The sequence below is a fragment of the Meriones unguiculatus genome, chromosome 1 (genome assembly GCF_030254825.1).
Source record: "Meriones unguiculatus strain TT.TT164.6M chromosome 1, Bangor_MerUng_6.1, whole genome shotgun sequence".
In the NCBI taxonomy this organism is placed as follows: Eukaryota; Metazoa; Chordata; class Mammalia; order Rodentia; family Muridae; genus Meriones; species Meriones unguiculatus.
Genome location: NC_083349.1, coordinates 183,848,638 through 183,876,496, shown reverse-complemented (window position 1 = coordinate 183,876,496; position 27,859 = coordinate 183,848,638). Strand labels below are relative to the sequence as shown.

The following is a 27,859-nucleotide window of genomic DNA, read 5'->3' as shown; positions in this document are numbered from 1 at the left end:
TTAATTGGTCACATGCTTGGAAGAGTTGGCATCGACGTAAATGAACAAATGCTATATGCATTTATATCTATACATATGTGCTAAATACATGCATACGTGTACAGATCTGTATCTAGATCTATACCTCTATACGAAGAGATTTAGATATGATTACCCTCTGGAAGGGCAAAGTGCGTATACACATTTGGTCCCATGTCCTGTGGTGGTAGAATGTCTTCTGACAGGTGGCTCTCTGTGGCTGCTTAGCATCTTTGGTGTCATGGCACCTATGCTCCTCACAGTTCTCTTTGACAACATGCTGGTTACAGAGGGGTTGAGACCTGTGGCTGCTTTACTTGTGACCTCAGGTTTTATTGAAACTGTTGGAATGTTTGATATTGATGAAAATTTAGAACAAAGGGGAAGAGTTTACAGAGAAAGCCCTGGAAATACTGCCAAGAACCAAACACGTAAGTCTGAGGCAGGCCTGTGGCCGGAGACTTGCTCTTCTTCCCAGTGGTTCAGAGACTTCTGCTGTCTTGGAGGTGAAGGACTACAGACAGACTGGACAGATGAACAAACCTGAGGCCGGGGGTGGGGTGAGAGGGGGGCACTGTCATGAGCATGGAAAGCCTGGCTGGAAGAAAAGAAAAGCTGACAGCCCACACCTTGCCTGCAATCATCTCTCTAAAAGCAAACTTCGGAGCTTCCTCCTGAAGCTGTGGTGAACAGGAACAGGTTATTGAGTTCGGTAATGTCTGCTATGGCACTGTGCCTACAGGCTAAAGGTCAGCTTTTGATCGTTGAAGCTTTAGATAGACCCTCCAACGCTGAAAGAGATGTAAAGAGCCCGTGCACCGAGGAACCTCTCTGGATAGCTCTCAGTGCTGTAGGAGAACATGAGAGCATGAGGAGGATGTTCACCCAGAGGTATGTACTTTCCAGTCTTCTTGATGGGCTGCACCATGGGGGCAAGTGGGAGGACTATAGCCTAGCGGGGGTTTTGCTGCAGAGGACAACAAAATACGGGCTTAAAAATACCTTAAAGTGGGAAGGAATGGCACAGAACCCTGTAGAATAGCTAGGAAATAGTACTGTTCCATGTAGAGTCAGGACAAGTGTTGATTCATGCCAACTCTATGGGAATAATACGTGTACGTATGTGGAGCTGAGCTGAGAGGAGGTCCTCCACCCACTGTGACACTAGTTTAAAAACAAAACAAAACAAAACGTGTTTTTGTTTGTTTGTTTGTTTTTGCTTTTGTTTTGTTTTTGTTTTTGAGGAACACTTGAAATTTAGCTCTTTGCTTTTCCTGGATTCTGGATTTCAAAAATAGTAAGATGAAAACTCGAAAACTTTGGCTAATCAACACTGAGTTTTTCTGAAACTGCTGTTCTTTGGGGGTAATCATTAGTCAGCTATTGTGACATAAAAAGATAGAATGTGAGGTGGAAGAAAGCTGCCTTAAAAAATGGAATAACTAAATGAGAGACCTATTACTGAACCTGGAAGAGACACTTGTCAAATTAGCAGGATGATGAGAGAATTGCAGGGGGGGGGGCGGTTCTCTGCTCAAATGATGGCTGACCTGAATGTCCACACCAAGTCCTGAATACAAGGAAAGCTTCCAGACTTGCTCTGACACAGCAGGAAGGCCGCTCCTGAGTCAGAAACCCGAAGTCTCTCAACCTGTTTTGTTCCCTGCCTCAGGGAAAAGCTCTCTATCTGATTTTCAGTGGTGATTTGGCAAAATCCAGGAGTGTGTGAACTCACTCTGGAACAACAGAGGAGTGAGCAAAGCTCTCAGAGGCATTGGGCATTTTTTACTTATTTTTTTTTAATTTACTTTTTATTTAATATGTGATGACCTCTCCTGTCCTCACTCCTAGAATGCTGCTCACCTTGTTTCCAAAAGCCTCAGCTCAAAAACGGCTCCTGATGGTGATATTTATCCTTGTTTTCTGGGTCATCTTCATGGCTTCAAAAAACCACACAGAGGTAAGAACTGTTTCCTATTACATAATTCCCTAGGGAGGGTCAGAGTGGCTTCACTTGGATGCTACTCTTTGTAAATGCAAGGAGTAAAGGTTAAAAGCATTATCATCTTTTAAGGCACTGAAAGAAGGGTCCCTGTTCTACAGCACTCCCTTGTGCAATGTATGTACATAGGCAGCTATTGCTTCTTCACAGACAGGTGGATTGTGCCTCTCCTTACTGCTTGGCATTGCCATCTGCCTCAAGTTCATCTCCTCCTCTGGCCTCAGAGGCTACAGTCCAATTATATCTGCTTCAGTCTTCTTTCTCCATCATGGAGGTATTGTTACTCTTTGTACAGCTCACTTAGGGTTACTTGGATTTTCTCTTTCTGCAGTCCCATTTGATTTGACTCCCATTTCTTCTCTCTCTAATCATCTGATTGCTTAGGTTTTAGCTTCTTGACACTGACACAGCTCCCCCTCTACCTCTTCACGTTTCTCTTTCTCTGCCTGAATTTTTTTTCACAGTCCTTTCCGCATGCTACGAAGCTGTAGAATTTACCAGTTCATTATATCCACTGATTGTTGTCTATTTTCAGCTAACATATGATAACCTCTAGGACAACAAAAATTTTGATATGAACTTACTTGTTGCTATAACCCCATGCCAGACACATAAAGGATGCTCAACAAATAGATTGTCAGTAACAACATTTTTTTTTTAAAAAAAAAAAAAAGGTTGTTTTTTAGTGATCTGACCTAGGTGAGAGGTAACAATGACCTGAGAGAAGAAACTAACAATGAGAAGGTAGAAAAGTCAACCAATTTAAGACTGATATAATTGGATTATAGTTTCTGAGGCCAGAGGAGGAGATGATCTTGATGCCATGGGATCACATCTTGGCAAATTACAGAGCCAGAAAGTACAACCCAGGCATAGAAGAGTGGGGAAAGATATACCTGCTGCAAGTGAGGAGGATGGTGGCATCATTTGCAAAGCAATGATCTCTCAGAATGGTGGGCACATGAGGATCTTATTTGAGGAGCCTATATTTAATCATACAAAAAAGGCCATAAAGGTGAAGGCACGGTATTGAATTTGCCCAGTTTAAGATGTACATTTCTGAACTTGCTCAGTGTATGGGGTCCTCCATCATGAATTTGAAAAGAAAAGGTGATGGACACAGACACTTCTGGGCTTGTGTAGTTTAACATTGTAATAAACCATCTCTACTCCACATTTTAGAACTTTTAAGAACTCCACTTTTAAAAACAAGTCAGACTAGTTGGGGAACCCTCGATGATTTCTCATAAGCTACTCTAAGGTGTTCTAGCTGAAATGGAAACAAACAACTCTGAAGGTTCACGCAGTCTTTTAAAGGGGGTGGAAGTGTTCTCCTCTGTAAGCAGGGACGTTTGCCCCTAGTGGTGTCTTCTAGTAATTTCGTGATGTGGGGAAAACCCTGTAATTCCAGTTCCATCCATTTGCCTGCAAATTTCACAATTTTCCTTGTTTTTAATAGCCAAGTAGTATTCCATTGCGTAAATGTACCACAATTTCTGTATCCATTCTTCAGTGAGGGGACATCTAAGTTATTTCCAGATTCTGGCTATTATGAATAAAGGTGCTATGAACATAGTAGAGCAAATGTCCTTGTTGTATGGTTGAGCATCTTTCAGATATATGCCCCAGGAGCGGTAAAGCTGATTCTTGAGGTAGCACTATTCTTAATTTTCTGAGAAAGTGTCAGACTGATTTCCAAAGTGATTGTACAATTTTACATTCCCACCAGCAATGGAGGAGGATTCCCCTTTCTCCACATCCTCTTCAGCTTGTGTTGTAACTTGAGTTTTTGATCTTAGCCATTCTGACTGGTGTAAGATGGAATCTCAGAGTCTTTTTGGTTTGCATTTCCTGGATGACTAAGGATGTTGAGCATTTCTTTAAGTGTTTCTTTGTTGTTCAATATTCCTCTGTTGAGAGTTCTCTGTTTAGTTCTGTACCCCATTTTTAAATTGGATTACTTGTTTTGTGGTTTCTTGAATTCTTCATATATTCTGGATATTATCCCTCTGTCAGATGTAGGGTTGGTGAAGATCTGTAGTATTCACCAAGTCTCTAGCCTGTTGTTTTGTTGATGACAGTGTCCTTTGCTTTACAGAAAATTTTCAGTTTCATGAAGTCCCATTTATTGATTGTTGATCTGAATGAGGTAACCCAGAAGCAGAAAGACACACATGGTACATATTCACTTATAAGTGGATATTAGCCATATAATATAGGATAAACATACTAAAATCTATAGTTCTAAAGAAGCTAAATAACAAGGAGGACTCTAGAGAAGAGGCTGAAACCTCACCCAGAAAGGCAAACTGGATAGACATTGGAAGTAGAAGAATACAGGGAACAGGACAGGAGTCTTCCACAGAGGACCACTGAAAGACTCTACCCAGCAGGGTATCAAAGCATGAGGCTGAGGCTCATAACCAAACTTTGGGCAGAGTGCAGGGAATCTTACGGAAGAAGGGGGAGATAAAAAGACCTGGAGGAGACAGGAGCTCCATAAGGAGACCAACAGAGCCAAAAATTCTGGGCCCAGAGTGTCCTTCAGAGATTGATGAATCAACCAAGGACCATGCATGGAGAGGACTTAGACCCCCCTGCTCAAATATAGCCTATAGGTAGTTCAGTCTCCAAGTGGGTTCCCTAGTAAGAGGAGCAGGAACAGTCACTGGCATGAACTTGCTTGCCTGTTCCTTGCCTCACCCCTGGTGAGGTGGCCTTACTTGGCCACAGAGAAAGAGGATCCAGGCAGTCCTGATGAGACCTGATAAGCTAGGGTCAGGTAGAAGGGGAGGAGGACCTTCCCTATCAGTGGACGAGGGGAGGGACATAGAGGAGAAAAGAGAGAAGGATGGTGGGGCTGGTAGAAGATGAGAGAGGGTGCTATAGCCAGAATACATAGTGAATAAATTGTAAATAATAATAATAACAAAAAAATTAAACACTATGATTCCAACACTCTGGAGGCTGAGGCTAGAAGAGTATGCATTTGAGATTAGTTAGGGCTATTTAATAAATCTGAGACCAGCCTTGGCTACATAGTGAATTTGAGGCCAGATTGGGGTACACAACAAACCTATCTCAAAACAAAAGAAGAAACAGTACCTTGATGTATTAGATAGGGATCTATCTATCTATCTATCTATCTATCTATCTATCTATCTATCTATCATCTATTTTCTATTTATCTATGTATTATCTATCATCTCTCTCTCTACCTATCTATCTATTATCTATCTATCTATCTATCTATCTATCTATCTATCTATCTATCTATCTATCATATTAGAATGGTTTACAGGCTGTGGTCCAGCTAGTCCAACAATGGCTGTCTACCAAGGGAAGGTCCAAGGATCCAGTAGTTGTTCAGTTCATGAGGCTGTATGTCTCTGCTGATCTTCAGTATATGCTAGAATCACAAAGCAATAGGCTCTAATGCCAGTGAAAAAACAGAGTTACCATCCAGAGCAAGAGCAAGAAGGGAAAGAGAGAACAAGCTTTCTTCCATTTCTTTTATATAATATGCCATCAGAAGGTGTGGCCCAGATCAAAAGATCTAGATTGAAATCTTTCCACCTCAAGATCCAGATTTGAAATGGCTCTTCAAACTTAGAAGGAAGGAAGGAAGGAGAGAGAGAGAGAGAGAGAGAGAGAGAGAGAGAGAGAGAGAAGAGAAGAGAAAAGAATCCTTCACAGGTGTACTTAGCCATTGGGTTTCAATTCCAGATGTAGTCAAGTTGACAACCAAGAATAGCCATCATACTTGGGATGGGAGATAGACAGCCAATGAAACGAGAAAGACAAAAAGAGTTATTTGTTGTTTTACCTTTTTTTCAGTAGCACATTAAATCCTATTAGATACAGTAAAACCACACTGAATATTTTGTTTCTAGTAAGACATGAAAGTATAAGCAGGTAGGAGATTAAAGCTATATTAACAGGGGGCTGGGGTGATGACTCAGTGGGTAATATGCTTGTTGTGTAAGCATGAGGACTTGAGTTCGAATCTCCAGAAGCCACATAAAGCTGGCATTGTCGTAGTGCATGTCTGTAATCTCAAAACTTCTCCAGGGAGATGGGAGGCAGAGACAGAAGGACCCTAGCAGCTTGTGGGCCAGCTAGTTTAGTGTATGTCCTGGAGAACAATAAGAGAGCCCCTGTCTCAAGACAAGCAGAAAGAGGACTGATATTCAAGGTTGTTCTTTTATCTCTGTACACACACTCACACTCTCTGATGCCCACATGTCACATGTGCTTGCACACATACCCACAAACACACACACACACAAACACAAGACAAAATTAAAGATCAATAAATAGAGCAACAAGGTGGGCAGAGGAAGCGTCCTTTTCTCCTCTGCTCTATCTATTTGACTTTCAAAGGCTTCTGTGTGAGCCATGACCCCAGTCCACAGGAGCAGGCATTTGTGGGCTCACTTGAATCCTTTGGATCCAGTTCCATCTTGACTCTGGGATTAAGTAGTTAGTAAGATCAAATAGGGTACCACCAAATTGTATTAGTCTGAAGAGAAGGAACCCGCCTCCCTTTAGATCTTAGCATACATTCAATCTCTTAGTTCATAGGGCGGAGTCTCGTCTCTGCAGGAGACTATTTTGAGCAGATGTAACCTGCTCCAGATTGCTGATGTGTTTTATTGCCAGCTTCACCTTTACCTCAGGATGTAAGGATCCTTTATGCAGGCTAAGCTGGCGGTGTGACTGTGAAGTCCACGTCCCCAGGAAGCAGGCATCTGTGTAATGCTGCTCTTTGAAGGTAGTACCAGTGGCCCCATGAGAATATTACTTCATCCGCAATATACTCATAATTTTGTTAGGTTAGTATGGTCTTTCAACCTGAGCTGCTTGTATAGAGTTTCTTCCTTCGAAACGAATTGAGCTATGGGGAAATTAGGTAATTGCCCAGGCCACCTTTTAGCAAAGGTTCCCTGTTTGTCTGTCAATCTCCTCCCTCAGTCAGGAGACCCTCAAGCTTCTTTCTGTTTGCTCCAAGCAGAAGAGAGCTGGGTGGGAACCCAGAACAACAGGGGAGTGGTTTGAGAAGGAGGCTTTGTGTGTAGCCGCGTTCTCAGCCACATCTCCCCCCCCCCCTCCAAGCACCCTGTAGTACAGAGTAGTCGTGTTTTAGTGTCAGGTATATGCACAGAGCATTTAATGATGGCAGCCTCCCTTGTGAGACTGTCAGAATACTGAGTGGCCATAGAGATTTTGAATTTAAGATCCCTTGTGTTAAAAACAAAACAAAACAAAAAGTGAAGATCGAAAGAAACAAACTAAAACCCAGATCCAGTAAGATTAAAAATACGGCCTTGTCAAGTTTTCCTATCCATCCTGAGACAGGACCATCAAACATCGGAAGGCATTTATATATTCCATGGTGTGTGTTTGTGTAAATTCTCATGGTCTCTCAGTTCCTCGGGGTGTGCCTGTCCCATAGTCTCCTAGGTAAGGAAAGGCAGTGGCTTGGTTCTTCTCCTGGCTTATAAGAAGGACAGAACAGACGAGACCTTATGATTTTTTTTTAAATATTATGGACTTTATATTCGTTTTTATTCCCTAAAAGACAAGTGACTAGGCTAGCTAATGTCTGCATTTTGGGGTGCCACGGATCATAGTCCTTAATAATCTGTAGAGGATGATAGAATCTCGCGTTGGCGTGAATCTACCAGCCATTTTTGGTCAGTGTCCACCGTTTTCCGGTCACCTGCTCCTTCTGTTTATGTGTAAGACGAACGTACAGTTAATTTTGGGGAAGTGTGATTAGGACAGTTTCTGAAGCCTCAGAACACCACGGTAGCTGCCACGGTCTCAGCCTCGGTTTCTTAGCTGCAGAGGCTAGCTGGGATTTCCAGCCCACGCAGATCCATTCTGAAGTCCTGGGGCCGACGAGGTTAACTCCTTTAGCTCTGGAGTATAGTCACCACTATTCATTATTACAAAGATTCTTCGTAAGCCCCAGTAGTGAGGAGAAAATTAGCATTTCACCTGCCATATCAAGAGTGACCCGAGGAACCTCCGTGACCGTCTACAGTTGTTTGAGTGTGGCTGCGGACTTCGATGGTAGCTGGTCGGCCTTCGGAGGATGGAAACCCCTCCTCACAGTGGTTTCCCTCCTTGCACTTCCAAAAGGGTCAAGGCACCCCTGTCCCCGACCCCACCAAGGACAGTTCTTTTCTAGATCTCTGGTTTCCCCCCAGTGGCAACCATTTGTCCCTTTAGAATCCTCTCCTGGCTTCTGTGGGCTTTCTTTGTAGAGAGGTTCTTACAGGCCTAGGGACGTGTGCGCTTCCCCAGGAAGAGCTAAGTTTGTCAGCTGGAATTCTTCTCTTGTCTGTATCATTTGCCGTGGGCCTTCAGGCTGCCTTTATTTTAATCTCCATGTTGAAAATGCCAAATAGCAGAAGCTGATTGCACCCCTCCTCCTTCCCCCGTGTTGTGTGTGTGTGTGTGTGTGTGTGTGTGTGTGTGTGTTCAGGGTGGGGGTGGGGCATCTCACTGTCGAACTATTCTCAGTTTTGGTGCACTGACTGATTAAATGTAATAAGAAGTATGGGTAAAACCCAACTTGGCAAGTTTTTAAAATAACATTTATTTATAGCAACTTAATCATATACACAATTATACTTTAAATTTTAGCTTTCATGTATGTTTTCTGGCAACAGTTTTGGACCTTCAGAAGTATGCTTCAGATTTCTGGTTTTGTTCTCAATTCCTTCTGTTTCCTTTTGGAACAATCCTTTACTCGAGGACAAAACTAGTTTACCACTTAAAACTCTTTTATCTAAATGCATTCTTAAACAAAAATATATTTCATACCTATAACTTTTTATATATCCTTTTTATTCTATGGTTCATTTTTTTCTTTCTTACCATTATTTTTTTAACAGAACTTAGAAAAATTTTTAATAAAATAACTTTATATTCTGATGAAAACACAGGAAACTGAAACACAGAGGGCCTGAGCACTGTATCTTGAGCATCTAAAGGCTAGTAAAATACTATAGCAGTTTGGAGTAAGTTCTGTTTTCTCTTGAGAACAGATTTTGATGAACTATTTGTTAAGGATTTGAGTCCATCTGAAACACACTTAAAAACTGCCTTCACAAAAGGTCATTGACTCTTCACTTGGGTTCACAATGCAACCAAAAAGTGGAATGAAAATCGGGTATCCAGGAAAAAGACAAAAACTGGAAGAGCAGGGAGCATCCAAGGAAGCTTTTAAAGTCAAGAGAGAGGTTGGAGAATGCCCTGTACAGAGCAGCCATTCCTCGTGTGGTTTGAATTGTAGAATGAGCTGCCTTGTGAGGTTTGCGCACCTGAGTATCAGTCACCACAGAGCTGATCACCTAGACAAAGTCTTCGGATGCTATCATGCCTGCAAGAGAGGTGTTTATGACATTAGGGATCCATTCTTGCCACAGCCCATGTGGCTTGGGTCCTGGAACCTTGGTTGGGGCCGTATGGAAATAAAGAAAGGACAGACATATAGACTCCATACAAAGAAGCTGGGGTCAGGTGGGCTTCTCTAGCTGCTTTTATTACCACTACTCTTACTGCTGTTACTTCCCTGAACCTGGAAGCTCAGCATGTTTAGGTACAGCATGGGAGAGGGGTTAGCTAGTCTTGACAGGAAGTCTCTGTAGGCCATTTCTTGGACTTCAAACACCCAGGAGGAAGACTGTGGTTGCTAATTCTTTTCACACAGTAATCAATCATTCATAACACTCATACTTGGACTCCCAAGGAAATCTTTGCAATCCTTCTTGAGCCTAGCCCATACGGTATTGGCTTTACCAATTACCACAGGACAATTAGTTTTAGAGCTCTCTGTAGGCCAAGCTGAGCCCATGTCAAAAGACACATTCTATCTGTGTTCTCCACTTCACTCACTCTGATTTTCCTCCATTCCCTATAGGTTATTAGGAGAGCTCCCCAGGAGCCCTAGCTTCAGAAAACAAAAGCAAAGAAAGCGAGATAGGTGCAGAGCAACGCAGAAGAGAGCAGCTAAGAGGGAGTCAAAGAGCCTCACCTCCGTGAATTAGAATTAGTGCTTGTGTGGGTCACTTGTGAAGATGAAGGAGCAGGAATCAGGGCTTCTCCCTGCTGCCTCTTACAGGCTGAGTTTCTTTCAGAGACCCCTCTGTTCAGGATTCTGGTCGGGATTCTTGACTTTGCAGCAGAAAATGATCTGGGGATGAGTGTGTATGAGCAGAGTGGAGTTTCAGCACAGGAATTACTAGAGAGAGGGTGATAGGTCACATACACCCCAGTGTGGCCATGAGATTCTCAAGCAGGGCTTCTCCTAAATTCTGGAAATCAGTTTGTCAGAATATAAGTTTTACAAGTCTTTACTTGGGTATGAAGTTTGAATTTGATCCATTGTCAAAGGAATATGTAAACTGTAAAATTATGCTTCTCATGCTTTTAGACTTAAAAAAAAAATCAATCAGAACAAAGCCACCATATCTCCTTTACTCTGTGTCGGGCCTTCAGGATGGAAACGTCTTTCACTCTCCCTAAACTTAAATGATCTGCAACCAAGAGAGGTTCCTTTTGATTTCCCAGATCTTCTCTGAGGCTTCTTATACCAAGCATCTCTGAGCAGACCTCCATTGGGACAGAACAGCTTTCTCTCAGTTCCCCCAGGTCCTGCAAATGTTGTTGTATGCAATCTGCTAGAATTACATATTTTAACCCACGTAGTCCTTCTCCAGCCTGTTACTGTGGCCTCACTAGTAGATTAATGGCTCCAAAACTACTTACTGGTCCAAGGAAACTTATGAACAAAAGTTTTAGTATGTCTAAAGAATTTTCCAGATGGTAGCAGTTGCAGATAGTGAATTAGTCTCCAAGAGAGGGATTTCTCTTATAGGCTCAGGATCTTCCTCCAGCAAGGAGAAAAACACGTAAGATAAAGTGCCCTTGTTCACTGGCCTCTACTAGCAGGAGCTGAGTAGTAAAAACCCCAAGGCCTTCAAGCAAATGAGCCTGTCTAGGCCATTCATTTTGTGGTCAAAGGCAGGGTTTGCATGTTGGTGAGCACAAGGCCATAAAGAAAGTAAGACATTAAATAAAGACTTATTTGCTGCAGATAAGGAAAGCACCAGGCTATTTGCAGAGCAATGTTCTCTCTGAATAAGTAATCATAAGGATTATATATGGGAATCATACATATACCCATACGGCTGAGGCACATTGTCAGCATGCTCAGTGCAACACAGATCATGTGTTCAGAAAGGAAAGAGAGTGGATATGAGCACGTGTTGGTATGCTTAGCATAAGGCTTCCTCAAAAGGTGAGAGGGCTAGGGAGATGATTTGGTTTGTAAAGTGCTTGCATGCAAACATGAGGGCCTTCTTTTTTTAACATTCATTAAAAAAAGAAAAAGAAAAAGAAAAAGAAAAAGAAAAAGAAAAAGAAAAAGAAAAAGAAAAAGAAAAAGAAAGCAAGGTTTGGCAGCATTGATTTGTAATCCTAGAGCTGGAGAGGACAAGAGGGTGTCTGGGCTTGCTGTTCAGTGCTGGCTTTATCTGTGTGTTTCAGATTCATAGAGACCCTATTTTAAAGAATAAGGTAAAAGGCAATTGAAGAAGACAATTGACCTTAACTTCTGGCCTTTACATGCACCTGTACATACATATATATGCGTACATGAATGTGTACAGAATATTTACACACACACACACACACACACACACACACACACACACACACACTCACTCACTCTCTCATACACATAGACACAGACACACACAGACACACACACACAAGTGAGGGTGACTTGGTGAATTTAGCCTCTGCATTGTAAGTTTTTCCAGCATGGTTTAGTTGGGGGGAAAAAGGAAAGAAAGAATGGCTTTGAAGGCACAGACATTCATTATCTTTTAATGGGGCATAGCTTCGAAAAGGGCTGGCTCATTTAGCAATGAACGAATTGATGGCAAGTCTGATTGACTATGGAAGGTAAAGATTTGGGGTTAACCAGGCTTTATATATGAGGTTTGTACAACTTCATGGATGGTGATATTGCTTACTGAAGTGAAGTAGGAGGAATAATATTGGGAGGACAAAGGATTAATTTAGACACGAATGTTTACCTATGGGGTCTTTTAAAGTCATCTAAGTGGAGACAGTCCTTTGATACATGATTGAATACATAAATCTGTTGTTGAGAAACATGTGTTTTTTGAAAAGTAGACTTATTCATCATTAGACTCTAATGACAGCTGAACTTGTGGGAATCTGAGACATGTGAGCTGTAGAGTGAGAAGAAAGGGTTGGTAATGATGAGGTGAAAAGTGAACACTAAGTCAAATAATGAATGAGTGGTGGCAGAGAAACTGCCGAGATGGGAGAGAACTCTCAAGACACCTTGTGGGAGTGTGGGATGAGAAAAGAATGGGATAGTAGTTAAAGGAGAGTAAAGTATTCACATGGCTTTCCCCCTTTAATATCGGAGATGCCTGAGCAGGATGGCTCAGCCAGGAGAGGTCCAAACCTGATGATGTGAGTTCAGTCCCAAGAGCCTAGGTGGTAAAAGGCAAGAACTGGCTCCCAAAAGTTGTCCTTTGATCTCCATGTATGTGCCATGGAACATGCTGCTGCCTCCCAAATAAACAAATGTAATGACAGTTCTTGAATATATTTAAAATCTTATGGAAATGATACAGTAGAAGGAAGTATAAAATAAAATGTACAGTTGTTTCTAAGTTAGTTTAGAGAATGGAAATAGATTTACAGTGGGAGTATTGCTGTAGGTCTGAAAGGGGTTCGATGTAGAAAAAAGACAATTCAAAAGAGAAACTGTATCAGTAAAGGAGTATTTAAATAAAAATAAAATTGAGACACACTGATAGAATAACTATAATTTTGTACAGTAGCAAAGTGCCATCTCCATCTGTTAAGTCTTCACATAGTTGTGTTGACAACACTCCACAAAACAAAAGTATTTAAACTGATTGGGTTCTCTGGTTGAGTGAGCCTCCAACCAAAGTCACTAAGCAAAGATGAAGTCTTCATGGTTCTTCCAATCGGGCAGCTATCTATTCTACACAATGTCATGCGATTATTTTTACATAATTACATTATGCCAGGAGAATATTTAAAAACTACTAAAAAGCAAAACTGAAATGACCTAGTGGACAAACAACAGTAGATTTTTGACCCTGCCACCTCTGTGCCATTTTAACCTGCTGTCATGGGGACCTGTTAGGTAAATATATGCCCCTGAAGGCAGGGGAGACTCCAAGTACCTGAAAGGATCTGAAATTGGGGGTTATATTTATTCCCATTAATTCATCATTCAGATACTTATAGTGATATTTATTGACTGTTAAGTAAATATTTCATTCAATCAAATCTTTCTCTTGACATTTTAGAAAAGGTCATTAGTTATAATCCTTCTAATTTGTTTGCTACAATGACCAATGAGACAGGTGTGGATGAAGGTTAGTCTTACATGTTACTGGTGACAATTTAAAATACTACCTTTGAACATATTTGGCAGCAGGGCATGATGGATCATGTCTTTAATTGTAGCACTTGGGAGGCAGAGGCAGAGGCAGAGGCAGAGGCAGGCAGATCTCTGTGAGTTCAAGGCCAGCCTGGTCTACACAGTGAGTTCCAGGACAGTCAGAGCTACATAGAAAGGCCCTGTCTAGAAAGAAAGAAAGTAAGAAAGAAAGGAAGAAGGAAGGAAGGAAAGAAGGAAAGAAAGAAAGAAAGAAAGAAAGAAAGAAAGAAAGAAAAACAAAAACATATTTGGTAGTCAAAAATATCATTTTCTTTGATTTGTTACTTACTTCAGTAATGTGATTGGGTGATTTCATCCCACGGACCCTACCTATATATGAAAAACTGAGAAGTGTTATTTAAGTGTTATATAAAATGATAACAGGTAAATGTTATCCCTTTGTCTAATATCATGGGGCTCATGGTCCATGGGTTTTCTTGATGGGATATGCCAAACTCAATAAAAATAAAGATCACAAAAACTATTTACCAAACTTTAAATAGTTATAGTCTTAGTATAATTTAAAAAATGTTAAACTAGATATTTGTTATAATTACAACTTAGTAAAAAATACAAATGAGAGGCAAGAGAGGGAACATAAAATTTTTATATAGTGCTATAAAAGAGAACTTAGGCAATATCACAATTTTAAATTTGCTTTGTTTTCCAAATTTTGTATAATAAAGCTACATGATAATCATAAAGAAAAGATAGATGAAGGGATGGGAAGGTGAACAAACCTCAATTCAATAATGAAATACGTATTTATTATAGCTACTTGATTTTAAGCCAATGATTCCAAAGCATCCTCTGGCATCAGTAGTCACACTACGTGGAAATCGATTCCTCTTGTTTCCTTATGGAAAACTAATTAGAACTGATGTCTAATATGTAATTTCATAGTACTGAAAGGTATTAAATGGCCCATACTAATTTATATTGGAAGCAAACTTTCTTAACTGCTGTTAATCTGTCCTTTTCAATACTTCAGTTTTTGTTCTACTTAAACAACCCCATCACTCTGAAACGATGGCACATCTTCAAGTTCATGCACTCTGAAGGGCTTCAGAGCACACCAGCAGCAGCACCAGCACCAACTCCAGAGGCAGAGCCAGCTGTCACAGAAATCCTGGAGAAGCTAAACCAGCAGATCCCACCCAGGCCCTTCCCTCACCGCAGCACCACCACCAGCGCCACACACAGCACAGCCACCATCCTCAACCCTCGAGACACGCACTGTATAGGGGACCAGCTGGACGTCCTGCTGGTAGCCAAGGACTATTTTGGAAGCATGAAAAAGTATGGTGGGGACTTCCTGAGGGCCAGGATGTCCTCCCCAGCCCTGAAGGCAGGCGCTTCAGGAAAGGTGACAGACTTCAACAATGGCACCTACCTCATCAGCTTCACTCTGTTCTGGGAGGGCCAGGTCTCCCTGTCTGTCCTCCTCATACACCCCAGTGAAGGGGTGTCAGCTCTCTGGAGAGCAAGGAACCAAGGCTATGATAGAGTTACCTTCACTGGCCAGTTTCTTAATGGCACCTCCCCCATCTCCACGAAATGTGGCCTTATCTTAAACACCAGCGCTGAGCTGTGTCAATACCTGGATGCTCGGGATCACGAAGCCTTCTACTGCTTGAAGCCTCCAGGTGTTCCCTGTGAGGCCCTGACTCACATGAAAACCATGAATAGTAACATCTCCTACCTCAGCCTTAAGGAAAAGTTCCTTTTCAAGAGGTAAACATGGCTTCAAATTCTGTAAGGGATACAGGAAGGTAGACTTCAGCTCTGACCAAACTGTTGAATACACTAACATTGACTAATCAAACTGTCACATCGGTGTTTGTTGAGTTATAATAGGTCCATCCTCCAGAAGTAGCTTAGCTGGCATTCTGGGTTACCACTAGGACTGTTTGCCTGAAAGGAGCACAGTGGTGATGTTCCTTACACAGTGTCTGTGTCTTGTTTTCCATGGTGCATGGTGATTCCGGATTCAGTGATTCTTTTTTTATGAGGCAGTACTGCCTATAATGTATTCATGAAACGCTGTCCCACATACTATTAATTAAATGACCAGTATCATTACTCATTTTACTCTACTCTTTAACCCAACCAATCATCAAGTCCTATAAATTGTACCTGTGAGCTGTCTCCTGAACTCATTCATTTCTGTCTGTCACTGTTGCCTCTCTCTTGGATGCGCTATCATCTGACTTCATTTAAACTGTGTCAATGACCTCACAGGGGATGCTCTCTGTCTTCTCACACAGTTTCCCTTGATCTTTGCTCCACACTAGAGCTTATGTTTCTAAAATGCACACATATTAATACATATGAACTTTTCCTTGCTTAAAACCATTACTATGACCGGGCAGTTCTGATGGTGAGATTCAGACTCTAACCTATTTACAGGTCTCTTATTTCACTTTCACTGTGTATTCTTCTCTGTCAGTCAAGCTGAACACTTATTTCACAAGGTGCATTTCCAAGCTTTTGGGTTAGCTGTCATCTCTAGGAAATGTTCTATGTCACTGGGAGATGGGCTAGTCCTGTGTTCCAATTGCTTGGTGTTCTTTCCCAACATGACATTATACTGTTAATGTCCTTACAAGCAAGAATTGCAAGAATATGGTTCCATGTTCAACCATGAACATGAATGTTCCATTCATTCAATCAATCTATACATACAATCTATATATAGAACTTTCTATATCCCACACAGATTTCCAGGTCATTCTCATGAGATAGAAAGACAAGGAACAAGTAAGTGAATCTGTAGCAGAAAACCATTAAAAATGGAATCAAATGTGACATTGACTTTAAAATAATCATCGGGTAAGACACTACTCCCCCAATGTCTTCATGATCATGTTTCCCCTTCAGCCCCTTCCTCACCTTCACTTCTTGTTTTTATCATCAAGGTCTAGGGAAAAACCTCTTTATCTTATTATTTTGGCTGAACAGATTTATCTTTTCCAAATAAAAATTTTACTAATAAGCAATAAAATAAGGCCTGTCTAGAGCAGCATCCCAAATGAGGTAAAGGGGCAAGCCATGGGAGCATGTGGGGAAATACTATTCTCAAGAGAAGGAGGAGGGCCTGGGCCAAGAGCATGCTGGGGGCTTCAGGGATTATTACGGCAAGCAAAGCCTCAGAAGTCATCTGAGGGGCAAGGGGCAAGGGGCCACCAGCAACACAGGCTTAGTGACACTAAGTTGGCCTCAGTAGCTATGCTGAGTGAATGGGCAAGTGAAATGAAACCTGATTTTTTTTTTTTTTTAACAGAAAAAACTCAGAAACTTTAATGTGTGTTCCTTAAACCAGGGTAGAATGTTCCAAGGTGGAATTGATGACTCATTTTAAGAGCCTTCAGTTCCATAGCCTGGGAACTTCTGCTCTTGGAAGGACTTGTTTTAATGATGTGTCCAGGAGAGCTACTGGATAGAAAAGCACCGTGGAAATTCAAGTTCAAATCCAGTTCAAACACGAAGACATAGGAGAGTGGGGCACAACTGACTCACCCTCTCTACCAGGCTCCCCTTCTCCCCTTCTCTCACTATCACTTGGTTTCTCTCCAAAAATGCATGAAGAGACCTAAAGCTTTGCCTTACGGGTCAGCTAAAAGAGTCTGGCTCTTTCAAATATTTATTTTTAATTTGAAAATGAGGATAATGGGGCTGGAGAGATGGCTCAGTGGTTATGAGCTCTTAATGCTCTTCAGGGGACCTGGGTTCAATTCTCAGTACCCACATGGTGGCTCACAATCATCTAGAACTCTCAATCCAGGAGATTAAATGATATTTTTTTTGGCATCGATGGGCACAGATATACATACATGTAGGATAAAACACCCATACACACAAAAAAAAAATGAAATAAAAATTAAAGTTATAAGCAAATTTGAAAGATATAGAAAGAGATAGTTTGTCTTGACTACCTCAGAACCATGTCTTTATTCTCAGAGGAGTCATTTGTGTGTATTTCTTATTGACCACATCTCGGCCTCTCTTAACTACATTAAGCCTGGATTAGAAGACCCATCCTGACATAGTCTCCCGGTTATGTCTCAGGAAATCCAAAGTCACCAAGTGGCTGGCAGATCTATATGAAGTATTACAGGCATTTAAAAATGTATTGCATGCAGTTATACATACAATTATAAAAAAGACACATTAACATAAATACATTTACACAAGCCATACTTACTTTAACCCTAAGTTTGGGACAGTCTCAAATTTGGCCTTTGGAACCAAATTGGCAAATGGCCAGATATTGATTGTTTACTACATTCAACCTTACCTGGGTTAGATGGAGGAGAATAAATGCTAGACTGTAATATACATTATTCTTACTTGGCCAGAAAGCCCCTTTCTTGGGATTCTCAATCCTCTTTCAGTGTTGGAAAACATTCCCTTTGCCTTTCTAAAATATCTTTCTAAGTTTCTGCAGAGCTTCTTCTGCAATTTCTACCTCCCTCAGTTCTGACTCTGGAGAATCCTATCTTCTTCCAGCTAGACTTCATTCTTGATCAGATAAATATGTTTGATTTAATAAGATACAGCTGCCAGTTGGGTTTTTAGAAATGACAGCTGGAGTTGGTACTTCTGAGGCTAGTCATTAAGAATATTATAGTAAGTAAGAGCGACCTCATTCATTCACTCAGGAAGATGTTTGACTATGGAAAGCAGTCTCCCAGGGTATTTGGGAAAGCAAAAAGGGGTATGAGGATGAAGCTGGAGAGGTGGATATGAATAGGAGGTAATATGTGGTCTGGTATTTATTCTTTAGGCAATTGAGGAAAAGTCATATAAAGGTTTTCTATAAGATAATGGAATAGGTTGGGTTCAACCAAAGGACCAGAAAGATAACATAATAACCTAGGTGAGTGCTGTCAAAGTAATAAATGTAATGAATGAATATAATGAATGTCCTTGTAGCTTCACCCAAAAAGTGAAAAAACCCAAGTTCTTGAACTTGACATGGAACAACTGAATCAGAAATTCTGGAAGTAAGGCTCTTTTATTGGAAAAACACTCCCAGAAAAAAACTTGGTGAAGTCCTGAATTACTACAGGTGGCAAAGGTAAAAAGGAGAGCTGGCATGAGACAATCATGCAGGAGAGGCCAACCCTGGGATATTTTTGACATGACCTTGTCATCTACAAAAATGTTGGGTCACTTCTCTACTTTCGGATTTATGAAGCATCAGTTTGGACATGCCCGAGAGCGAACATTAAAGGATGAGTCGCTAGCTGGATCCACAGATAGATTTTGGTTGATTGCAAATAGAGGATAAGTGACACTCTGGATTCCCACACCATCAGTTAGGAAAACGATTTTCTAAAATATTGACCCATTTATCTTATCAGAATGCCTTAAGTGTATCAACAACAACAACCATTCACAGAAAATTAAGAGTGTTTCAATCCATCTAAACCAGAGACTCATTCTTAAAGACTTAAACAGATGTTGGGATAACTTATTTTCCTATTTTTTGAAGGTTCAACATAGGGGTTGAAGTGCTGAAGAATTTGGCCATCACAGTCTTCCCATGTAACAGTAAGTCCAGTGTGCTCTTACCACTCCATTCACAATTTGTTAATGTAAATAACTGCCTTACTTTGAAACATAGTTATTCTATCGTAAACATTTTGAGCTCTCATTTTCTGGGACAATTGAGATACCCTGGGTCTTAAAGAGGAGATTTTATGTTTTAGAAATATTTTTAAATAGCTTTATTTTATTTTATGCATGTTTTGCTTGCATAAACATGTGTATACCATATATATGCAATGCCAGAGAGATCAGAAGAGAGCATCAGATCCCTTGGAACTAGAAGATTGTTATGAGCTATCATGTGATTGCTGGAACTGAACCCTCGTTTTCTGCAAGAGAAACCATAACTACTCAGAAATTATTTTCATAGCAGTTTTCATCCTGAGCAAGATAATAAAAATCTAGGGAATTATAGCTGCCCCTACTCAAAATGTTCAGGTTCTAGGTATTTACACTTGAGCGTTATTCTCCAAAATCAACAATTGGGTGCTGGTACTATGATAAAATATCTCCAAAGAGCTGGAAAAAAAACTGGACAGCTTCTCCACTGCATTCCAGTTCCCCTTTCAGGCAAACCATGCCCCTTAAGAGTCTATGAACTAGCAATTTCTGTGACTCACCTTTTTTAACAAACACATGGGCTGTAGCAGCTAGTACAAAGGTAGCTTGTTTATATAGTGTTTCTGTTGACATGGGATTCAAGGGAGTTTCAGTAAAGCTAATGACTTCTCTATGAGTCAACAGATACACATTGACCCATTACCCTCTTTTTTCATGCATTCAACTTACAGTATAGAAATATTTATGCTAAACCCAGTGGTGAACACAGACGGAAATAAAACATGGGTCCAGACCTGCAGCTTACGGTTTGTGAGAGAGACAGAACCTTCTCTACTCAGGCAACCACTGGCCATGACCAATTTTTATACAAAAGAAAGTTCTTTAACTCTTGAGGCAACTCCAGTTGTCATTACAGATGAGATCACATCTCAGCTTTTGCCTAGATAGTGATTTCTATTAAAGTCAGAAGTTTTTCACAAGACAATGGCAGTGTGTTGTTGCTGTTCTCATCATCATTGTAATAAAAATTATTAGTCACTAACAGATCTAATATATGTAATTCAATACAAATAGACCTAAGTCCCTAAATGCATTCCCTTAACTCCAAAGATGAATGTAGATGAGGAAAATGTGCTTTTTAAGGTAATAAATATAATGCTGCCTACTCTAGTTTCTGCTGCTGTTGTGACAAACACCATGATCGAAAGCAATTTGGGGGAAGAAGGTTTATTTGGGTTATACTTCTAGGTTCCAATCCATCACTAAGGGGAGCCTGGGTAGGAATTCAAGTGGGAACCTGGAATCGGGCTGGCTTAATATTCCACAAAGAATTACCTCCAACCAAAAAAACTCATTTCTCAGCCAAAGAGGTACAGTGGGAGCTATGGAGAAACTTGATTGCTAGCTTGCTTACAGGCTCCTTCTCAGCTGGCTTTCTTATACAATCCAGGGCCATATTTCCAAGGAATGGTGCCACCCAATGTGGGCTGGTTTCTGCATATCACTTAATAACCAAGGCAATTCTACACAGATCTGCCCCCAGGCCAACAGCTGCTCCTCAGTTTCGACCCCCCTTCTCAGGTGATTTTACTCTGTGTCAGGCTGGCCGTTAAAGCTAATGTATACCTTTCTGAGTGAAGCAGTCAGTATGAGTTGATGAAGACAGTCTGAGCTATATCAATAGTGGAGTCTTCAGAACGAGGAGACCATGGTCCTATTGTTTTCCTTCCACAGGCAGACCACGGTGAGGGCATTATGTTTGGTCTTAAACACAATAACATATTTAAAGTGTTATTATTCTTAACTAGGGAGCATAATTTTGGCACAAACAGTGCAGGACTCTCATTTCTCAGGCATGTTTAAACTCTTTCATGAGTTAACAGCTTGAGAATAAGGACAGTTGAAATAGTCGTCTGGGTCACTGAGCCCTATCTACAATTTCTTCCCGACTTTGGTTAGCTGTCTCACACCTGAGTGGCTCTGGTGACAAGGTAGATCCTGGGAAAACACTGCAAAGGCTCGAGAGAAAACAGAGCCCTGTTCCAAGAAGAGCTGCCCAGTGAGAACCTTTTACTCATCCCCCGAACATGAGTTCATTAAATAAGTATTTGTAGAAGAAACGAAGGCAGGCATAAAGAAGAAAACAGGGATGGAAGAAGAAGAGGGAGAAGAGGATGAGGGGAGTAGTTTAACTATTTAAATATTTTGTGATAATAAAAATTACTGACTCTGGGATTTGTATTTTATTTTATTTTGTTGCTAGAGACTGAGAACAAGAAAGAGAAATGTCAGGTTGGAATGAAGACTCCTTTCCCCAGTGGCTATACTTTGAAAGGAATGTGGATTACAACATTTTGCAGACAGAACGAGTTCAGTGCCATGGAAGATATAAATAACTGCTTGAAAAGAAAACTAATTTACCTCATGGGTGATTCAACACTGCGCCAATGGGTTTACTACTTAAACAAAGTTGTTAAAAGTATGTTTTATTCCTAGTTTTAAATTATAGTCAAGTGTTGAAGAGTTTTAAATAATGATGATAATAATAATTAGAATTCTTTGCTCTCATCTGATCTTTATTTTATCACTACGTTCAATGTGCCAAACTTTTAGCTCTAAGCTGTTTTTATTTTTTCTAAATTGTTTATCGAATATTTTTTCTTTATGTGCATGGATGCTTTGTCTGCATATAGATACTCTGCATGCAACACCCAGGGAGGCCAGAAGAGATCCCAGATCTCTTAAACTGGAGTTTGATCACAAACTAGTTGTTTGATCACAGACAGTAGCTTCATCTTTTTATTTCATGTATTTTGATACAAGTTTCAAAACTTCGTAAAGATTCTAAGGCAGTTGATAAAAATTCACTGCCTTCTAAAACTAGCAATTCTTTAGTTAGAAGTCATCATGGCCAGAGTTTTATAGATTGTGTGCATTTAAAAAAATATGCTATTTCTTTTTGTTAAGAGATTTCTTGATTTGTTTCCTATCAGCCCTAAAATATTTTGATCATCATGGAACTGGGGTCTTTAAAACTCATATCCTTCTGGATACTGAAAGACATGTTTTGGTTCAGTGGAAAAAACACAGCCATCCTTTCGTTACTAAAAACCTGTACTCCATGAAAGATGACAACTACATCCCACGAGAAATTGACCAGGTGGCAGGAGACAGTGATACAGCCATTGTCATTAGTTTTGGCCAACACTTCAGACCCTTTCCCATCAATATATTCATCCGTAGGGTCATCAACGTCAAAAAGGCCATAGAGCGACTCTTCTTACGAAGCCCGGAGACCAAGGTGATAATTAAAACAGAAAATATCAGAGAATTCAATGAAAATGCAGAGAGCTTCAGTGACTTCCATGGAAGCATTCAGAATCATATTTTAAGGGACATTTTGGGGGATCTCAGTGTGGGTATTATTGATGCTTGGGACATGACAATTGCGTATCGCAGTGAGGCTGTCCATCCATCTTCCAGCGTGATTGAAAGTCAGGTTGGTATGTTCTTAAACTACATTTGCTAGAGGATCTTAAAGTACAGAAACATATCTAGCCCTCCCTGCCCTTGCTCGCTCCAATTTTATATGTACTTACATAGATAACACAATCTAACATAAGAAGAAGAAAATATTGAAAATTATAGTTAAATATACATAACAGAAAATTCTCCATTCAAATAATTTTTAATCCTACAATCTGGTGGTGCTAAGTGAAGTTCCATGTCACATCTCCATCATTATAATCCATTTCTTCGTCCCTAGTAGAAATCAAACCTCTTAAACACCCACTCGCCACTCCTCTGAGCCACAGACCCTGGCGTCTACAGCTATACTTCATGTGTCAATAAACTGTGTTAGACTTTTCATATAAATGGAATAATGAAAGTCACTGAATCTGTGTCTGGCTTATTTCACTTACACCTATGTCAAATTTATGAGACTCCTTTTTAAAGAGTGAATATAATTTCTTTCTATGCATGTAGTGAATTTGTTTTTCTGTTTATTTGTTGATGAACATTTGTTTTTGTTTTTGTTTTTTTGCCTTTTGGTTATTGTGTATCCCAACACTGTGAAGAGGGATGCACATGTAAAGGCTTGTTTCTACTTTTAAGCTTGATGTTTAAAAAGCAAATCATAATTATCCATTTCTTATTTTTAAAGATGTTCTTTTATTATTTATGTGTATGTGTAAGTGTGTCTGCTAGTGAATGTTGAGTGTGTTTGAGGATACCTGCAGAGACGGAGGAGGAGCTCTTCAGATCCTCTGGAGCTGGAATTATGGGTGGTTGTGATTTACCCCACGTGGGTGCTGGGAACTGAACTCTGGTCCTGTGGAAGAGTAGCAAGTGCTTTTCAACCATTCAGCAATCCCTCCACCCACCATTATCCTTTAAAGGAATGTGCGGCACAGAAACACATAGCATAAATGATCTGCCCAGAGAAAAAGATAATGCTTAGAAGAAAACTTTACAAGATCACGGTAATAGTCTTCTTGCTCAGAAAAAAATTCTTAAGATTTGATGACAATTTGTTGCTTAGATTCCACTGTGATTCAGTGGCCACAGTTCAAAGCCTACAAACACCAACTTAGTATGATGTGACTATATAGACTTCAAGATTCTGATATTAGATGGACCAAGAAGTGTAATATAGGAGTCCCTCCAGCAACCTCAGATAACTTAAAAAGCTTTGTTCTAGAGTCTTCCTCTTGATAAAAACATAATAATCTACTTCTCAAGACTTGGTATATATATATTGGTATATATATGTATTTTATCAAGGATAATTCCCAAGTATGGATTGTGTTTGTGAGTGAAAGGAAGTGAAATTATAATGTTATTAACACAATGGCCGGGTTATTAACACAGCTTTGGACTAGACTCTAAACCACCCACAATAAATATATAAAAATTAAAAATTTAAAGATTTATTTTATATTATATATATAATCAATTTTATATTTAATTTATATTTATATTTAATTTTATAGTTATTTCATATTTAATTTAATTTTATATTTAATGTGTGTGTGTGTGAAGTGGCATGGGTGTGTACATATGAATGCAAGTGCCATGGAGGCCAGAAGAGGGCGTTAGATCCCCTGGAGCTGGAATTACAGGTAGGTGTGAGCAGCCTGATATAAATGCTAGCACTCAGGCCCTCCAGGTCCTCTCCTCTCCTCTCTCTCCCTCCCCTCCCCTCCCTTTTATCTTCCCTTCCCTCTGCCTCTGCCCTCTCTTCCTTTCCCCTCCCCGCCCCTCCCTTCCCTTCCTTTTCACGTGTGTGTGTGTGTGTGTGTGTGTGTGTGCGCGCGCGCGCGCGCGCGTGCGTGCGCGCGCACGCACAAGCATGTGTGTGTGTCAAAGGGTGTTTGTCAGATGTCTTCCATATTTTGTTTGCTATATGGTTGAGCTTTCAGTCGGTGCCTTACTGTCTCATAATTACTGGAATTGTAAGGATGTACCACTATGCCATTAGAACAAAAGGGCTCTGTGGAGTCTAACTTAGGTCCTCGTAGTTGCACTTTATTAACTAAGCCTACTCCCAACCCTCAAAATCTCCTCTTGGATTGAGCCCTTCATTGATTATCATTCTCCCCACAGGAAGCTTCAGTATAACCCTCATAGCTTCCAAACATTACACCACTGATTGCTTAATAAGTTTTCATTTCCACATCAAGGTCTTCTCAAATTCCTTCATCAGAATATTGATGTGATATGACTTCTGGTCTCCTTACGCTGTCTCTTCAAATGCTCTGGAGTGTCCTTGAATCATTGGCAACAGGCCTTCTGCAGACCCCATTTCTCACTCTACCAACGTGCATGCTCTAATTTAAGTTAGACCAGAATGACTACTACTTTTCTTCCTCCAGAGTTGTGCTGTATCACATGATAGACATGGTCACGTGTCTTTGTTAAAATTAAAACTCAATTCAATCATTCTTCAGGTGCACTGGCCACATTCCCAGGGATCAGTTGCCACAGATATCAAGGGGTCCTGTACCACAGCAGCGTTTGCTGGGATTTTCCTTTAGACAGTGTTTTTCATGTTTTGTTTGAATATGTGGGTGCTTTTCAAAAACAAATCTAGTGTGACCTGGGAAATGGCTTAATTGGGAGGTTGCTTGGCCAACAGGCCTGAGGTCCTGGTGTAATAACAAGCACATAAGCTGGCCATGGTGGCACATGCATGTAATCCCAGCATTCAGAAGCTTGAAGCAGGAGGGTCAGGAGTTCAAGGTCATCCTTGGGTACATAGCAAGTTTGAGACCAGCCTGGGCTATAAGAGACCCTGTATCAATCAATCAATCTATCAACCAAATAATCAATCAGTTCATCAATCTATCAACCAATCAACCAGTCAATCAGTCAATCAATTAATGTAGTAATAGTTTACATTTTTCATGATAAAAAAAATCTATCAGATGTTGGTGGAAAACCTCTTAAAAGGCATTTACTTCTTATTTATTGTTTTAAAAGAAATCCTGTGATCTAAATACCTCATGGTGTTCTATTCTTGAAGTGATAGCTTTAGGTTACAGTAGGCATTGACTATGCTGTTAATATACAATAACTCGAACAACCATTTGAATTCATAGAAATAGTCTTTACTGTTATTATCAAGCCTTTTTTGAAAACCCATTTCTGCACAATGGAGTGAAACGAAACTAGAAATCAACAGCAGAAGGAAAACACATCCTATGACATGCTGAAGTTAAACAGAGCACTCCTAAACAGCCAATGGCTCAAGAAGGAAAACACAAGGGAAGTTTAAAACCCTCCAGAGACAAATGAAGATGAAGCCACAGCATGTCAAAGTGTATGGAGCAGAATGAAAGAGTGTAAAAGGGAGGCTGTAGCAGGAGACGTGACAGGCAAATATCTGACTTCACAACCTAGAGAAGCAGAAAAAGAACAAACTAAGCCCGAGTCGGCAGAAGGAAGGGAAAACAAATTAGGACAGAGAGCAATGAGATACTATAAAGTAAAAACAGAAAACTCAAAAATTAAGTTGCTTTTGTTAAAAATGTAAATCAACAACAACAAAAACTTTTTAAATGAGAGAGAAGGAAAGAGAGAAAGAAGAGAGAGAACACTAAAATTAGAAATGGGAAAGAGCACTGGCTGCTCTTGCAGAGGACACAGGTGTGATTCCAAGCACTCATTTGATGGCTCACAACCATGTGCAACCCCAGATGAAGGTAACCGGAGCCCTCTTCTGGCTTTTGTAGGCATCAGGTACATCAACATACACACACACACACACACACACACGCACACACACACACACAGACACACATACTACTCATACACATAAATAAAATCTTTTAAAATAATTGTTTAAAATCATTTCTGTACTAGTAAATTCCATAACTTTGAGAAAACCAAGAAGTTTTCAAAAATATACAACCTGTTATGGTTAAATCACAAAGAAATAGAAAATTCCAATACTTGTTTGTAACTGGAAAGACAGACTTCCCAATAAACAAAAAATTAGGACCGGCTGGTTCCACAGGAAATACCACCAAGCACCGAAAACTGAACACCAATCCTTCTCAGATTCTTCCAAAGAGCAGGAGGAAACACTCCCAAACTCACACGAGGAGGCCAGCTTTACTCAGAAACAATGCCAAACAGTACTATACAGGAGGAGGAAACCAGGAGCCATTTCCATGATACACACATATTAAAATGTTTTCAAGTGTTTCCTGGCAGACCAAATTCAGCAACACATCAAAAGGATTGCAAACTCTACACAGGAGAGGCAGCGGCGGGGGATTATGCTTGGGTAGGAAGATGATTCAACATATGAAAACCAGCAGTGTGGGGCACCAATGGTCACCTAACAGAGGCCAAGGCCACATGGTGCATTTCAGCTGATGGGGGAGCAAGCATTTGACACATCGACTCCTTTGCATGGAGAACACTCCCGCTCTGAATAGGAGGAAGCTACCTGAACGGGACAGGATTAAAAATGTCACAGCAAACATCATGTTCAGTTCGGAACAGCTCAGAGCTTGTGCTCTAAAACCTGTAAGAAGGTAAAACTTGTCCAGTTTCACAGACACTATCAGATTAGCAGCCATTAGGGGGAAATGAAGATCCCTTAAAAATTAAAAACTTCCTTATGACCTAGCAATTTTACTCTTCACTTCTATTCAGAAGAATTCAAGATCTCAAAGAGGTGTGACAGGGATGGGAAACTTACCTTTCCATGGTGCTGACTGGGCAGGTGTTAATACTGTTAAGAGTATTGTTAGTGTGGATGGTAAATTATTTATGTCCTTATTGTAAGCTCTGTCACTGATGTTAATTTTCCTGTAATAACAAGAACATTAGAGGATGGACAATTAGACAATCCTTTCTTGTCTTTGGTGCCTTGAGCAAATGAATTTTCAGTCAAATAGTGGGACTACAATCATGACACCACCAGATACCTGAAAAACTTGAGAAAAGTACCTAACAGTCAGAGTTGTTTGCCTCAGCTCCTGAAAACAAAATCTCAGCCAGGGCTGTTAGAAACTGCTCATGTCAGGCTTTTAATATCATTAACCTTTGAACTCTTGGTGATCAACAGCCATTTCTAACCATGTTAGAGGGGAGCGCTTTCCCTGGTCACCTTAAAAGGAATGGACCCAAATGGTGATTGGTCAAAATACTAATCTTAATGACTGCGGTTGAATCTAAGAGAC

The 27,859-nt window shown here is 40.4% G+C and overlaps 2 protein-coding genes across 4 annotated transcripts in view; one reads left to right on the top strand and one right to left on the bottom strand.

Moving 5' to 3' along the window:
• The window catches only part of LOC110546480 (NXPE family member 4), a 228,696-nt gene that overhangs the window by 63,490 nt on the left and 137,347 nt on the right, over window positions 1-27,859 (bottom strand). The window lies entirely within an intron of this gene.
• Window positions 1,391-23,011, top strand: LOC110546485 (NXPE family member 2-like). Of its 2 annotated transcripts, none has more exons than XM_021633336.2 (5): window positions 1,391-1,978; window positions 14,542-15,284; window positions 19,048-19,106; window positions 21,427-21,642; window positions 22,157-23,011. In XM_021633336.2, the coding sequence occupies exons 1-5, from the start codon at window positions 1,844-1,846 to the stop codon at window positions 22,690-22,692; spliced, it is 1,689 nt and encodes a 562-aa protein (XP_021489011.2). In that variant the 5' UTR covers window positions 1,391-1,843; the 3' UTR covers window positions 22,693-23,011. The 2 variants fall into 2 exon arrangements, with proteins under 2 accessions (XP_021489011.2, XP_060229200.1); XM_060373217.1 differs by having other exon boundaries at window positions 19,048-19,117; window positions 21,435-21,642.

What these genes read in the sequence shown, in the direction of transcription:
- LOC110546485 (XM_060373217.1), top strand. Translation starts at nt 1,844, where the DNA reads ATGACCTCTCCTGTCCTCACTCCTAGAATGCTGCTCACCTTGTTTCCA. An exon ending in GAAAAGTTCCTTTTCAAGAG is followed by an intron (nt 15,285 to 19,047) that starts GTAAACATGGCT and finishes TATTTTTTGAAG; the next exon opens with GTTCAACATAGGGGTTGAAG. An exon ending in CTTAAACAAAGTTGTTAAAA is followed by an intron (nt 21,643 to 22,156) that starts GTATGTTTTATT and finishes GTTTCCTATCAG; the next exon opens with CCCTAAAATATTTTGATCAT.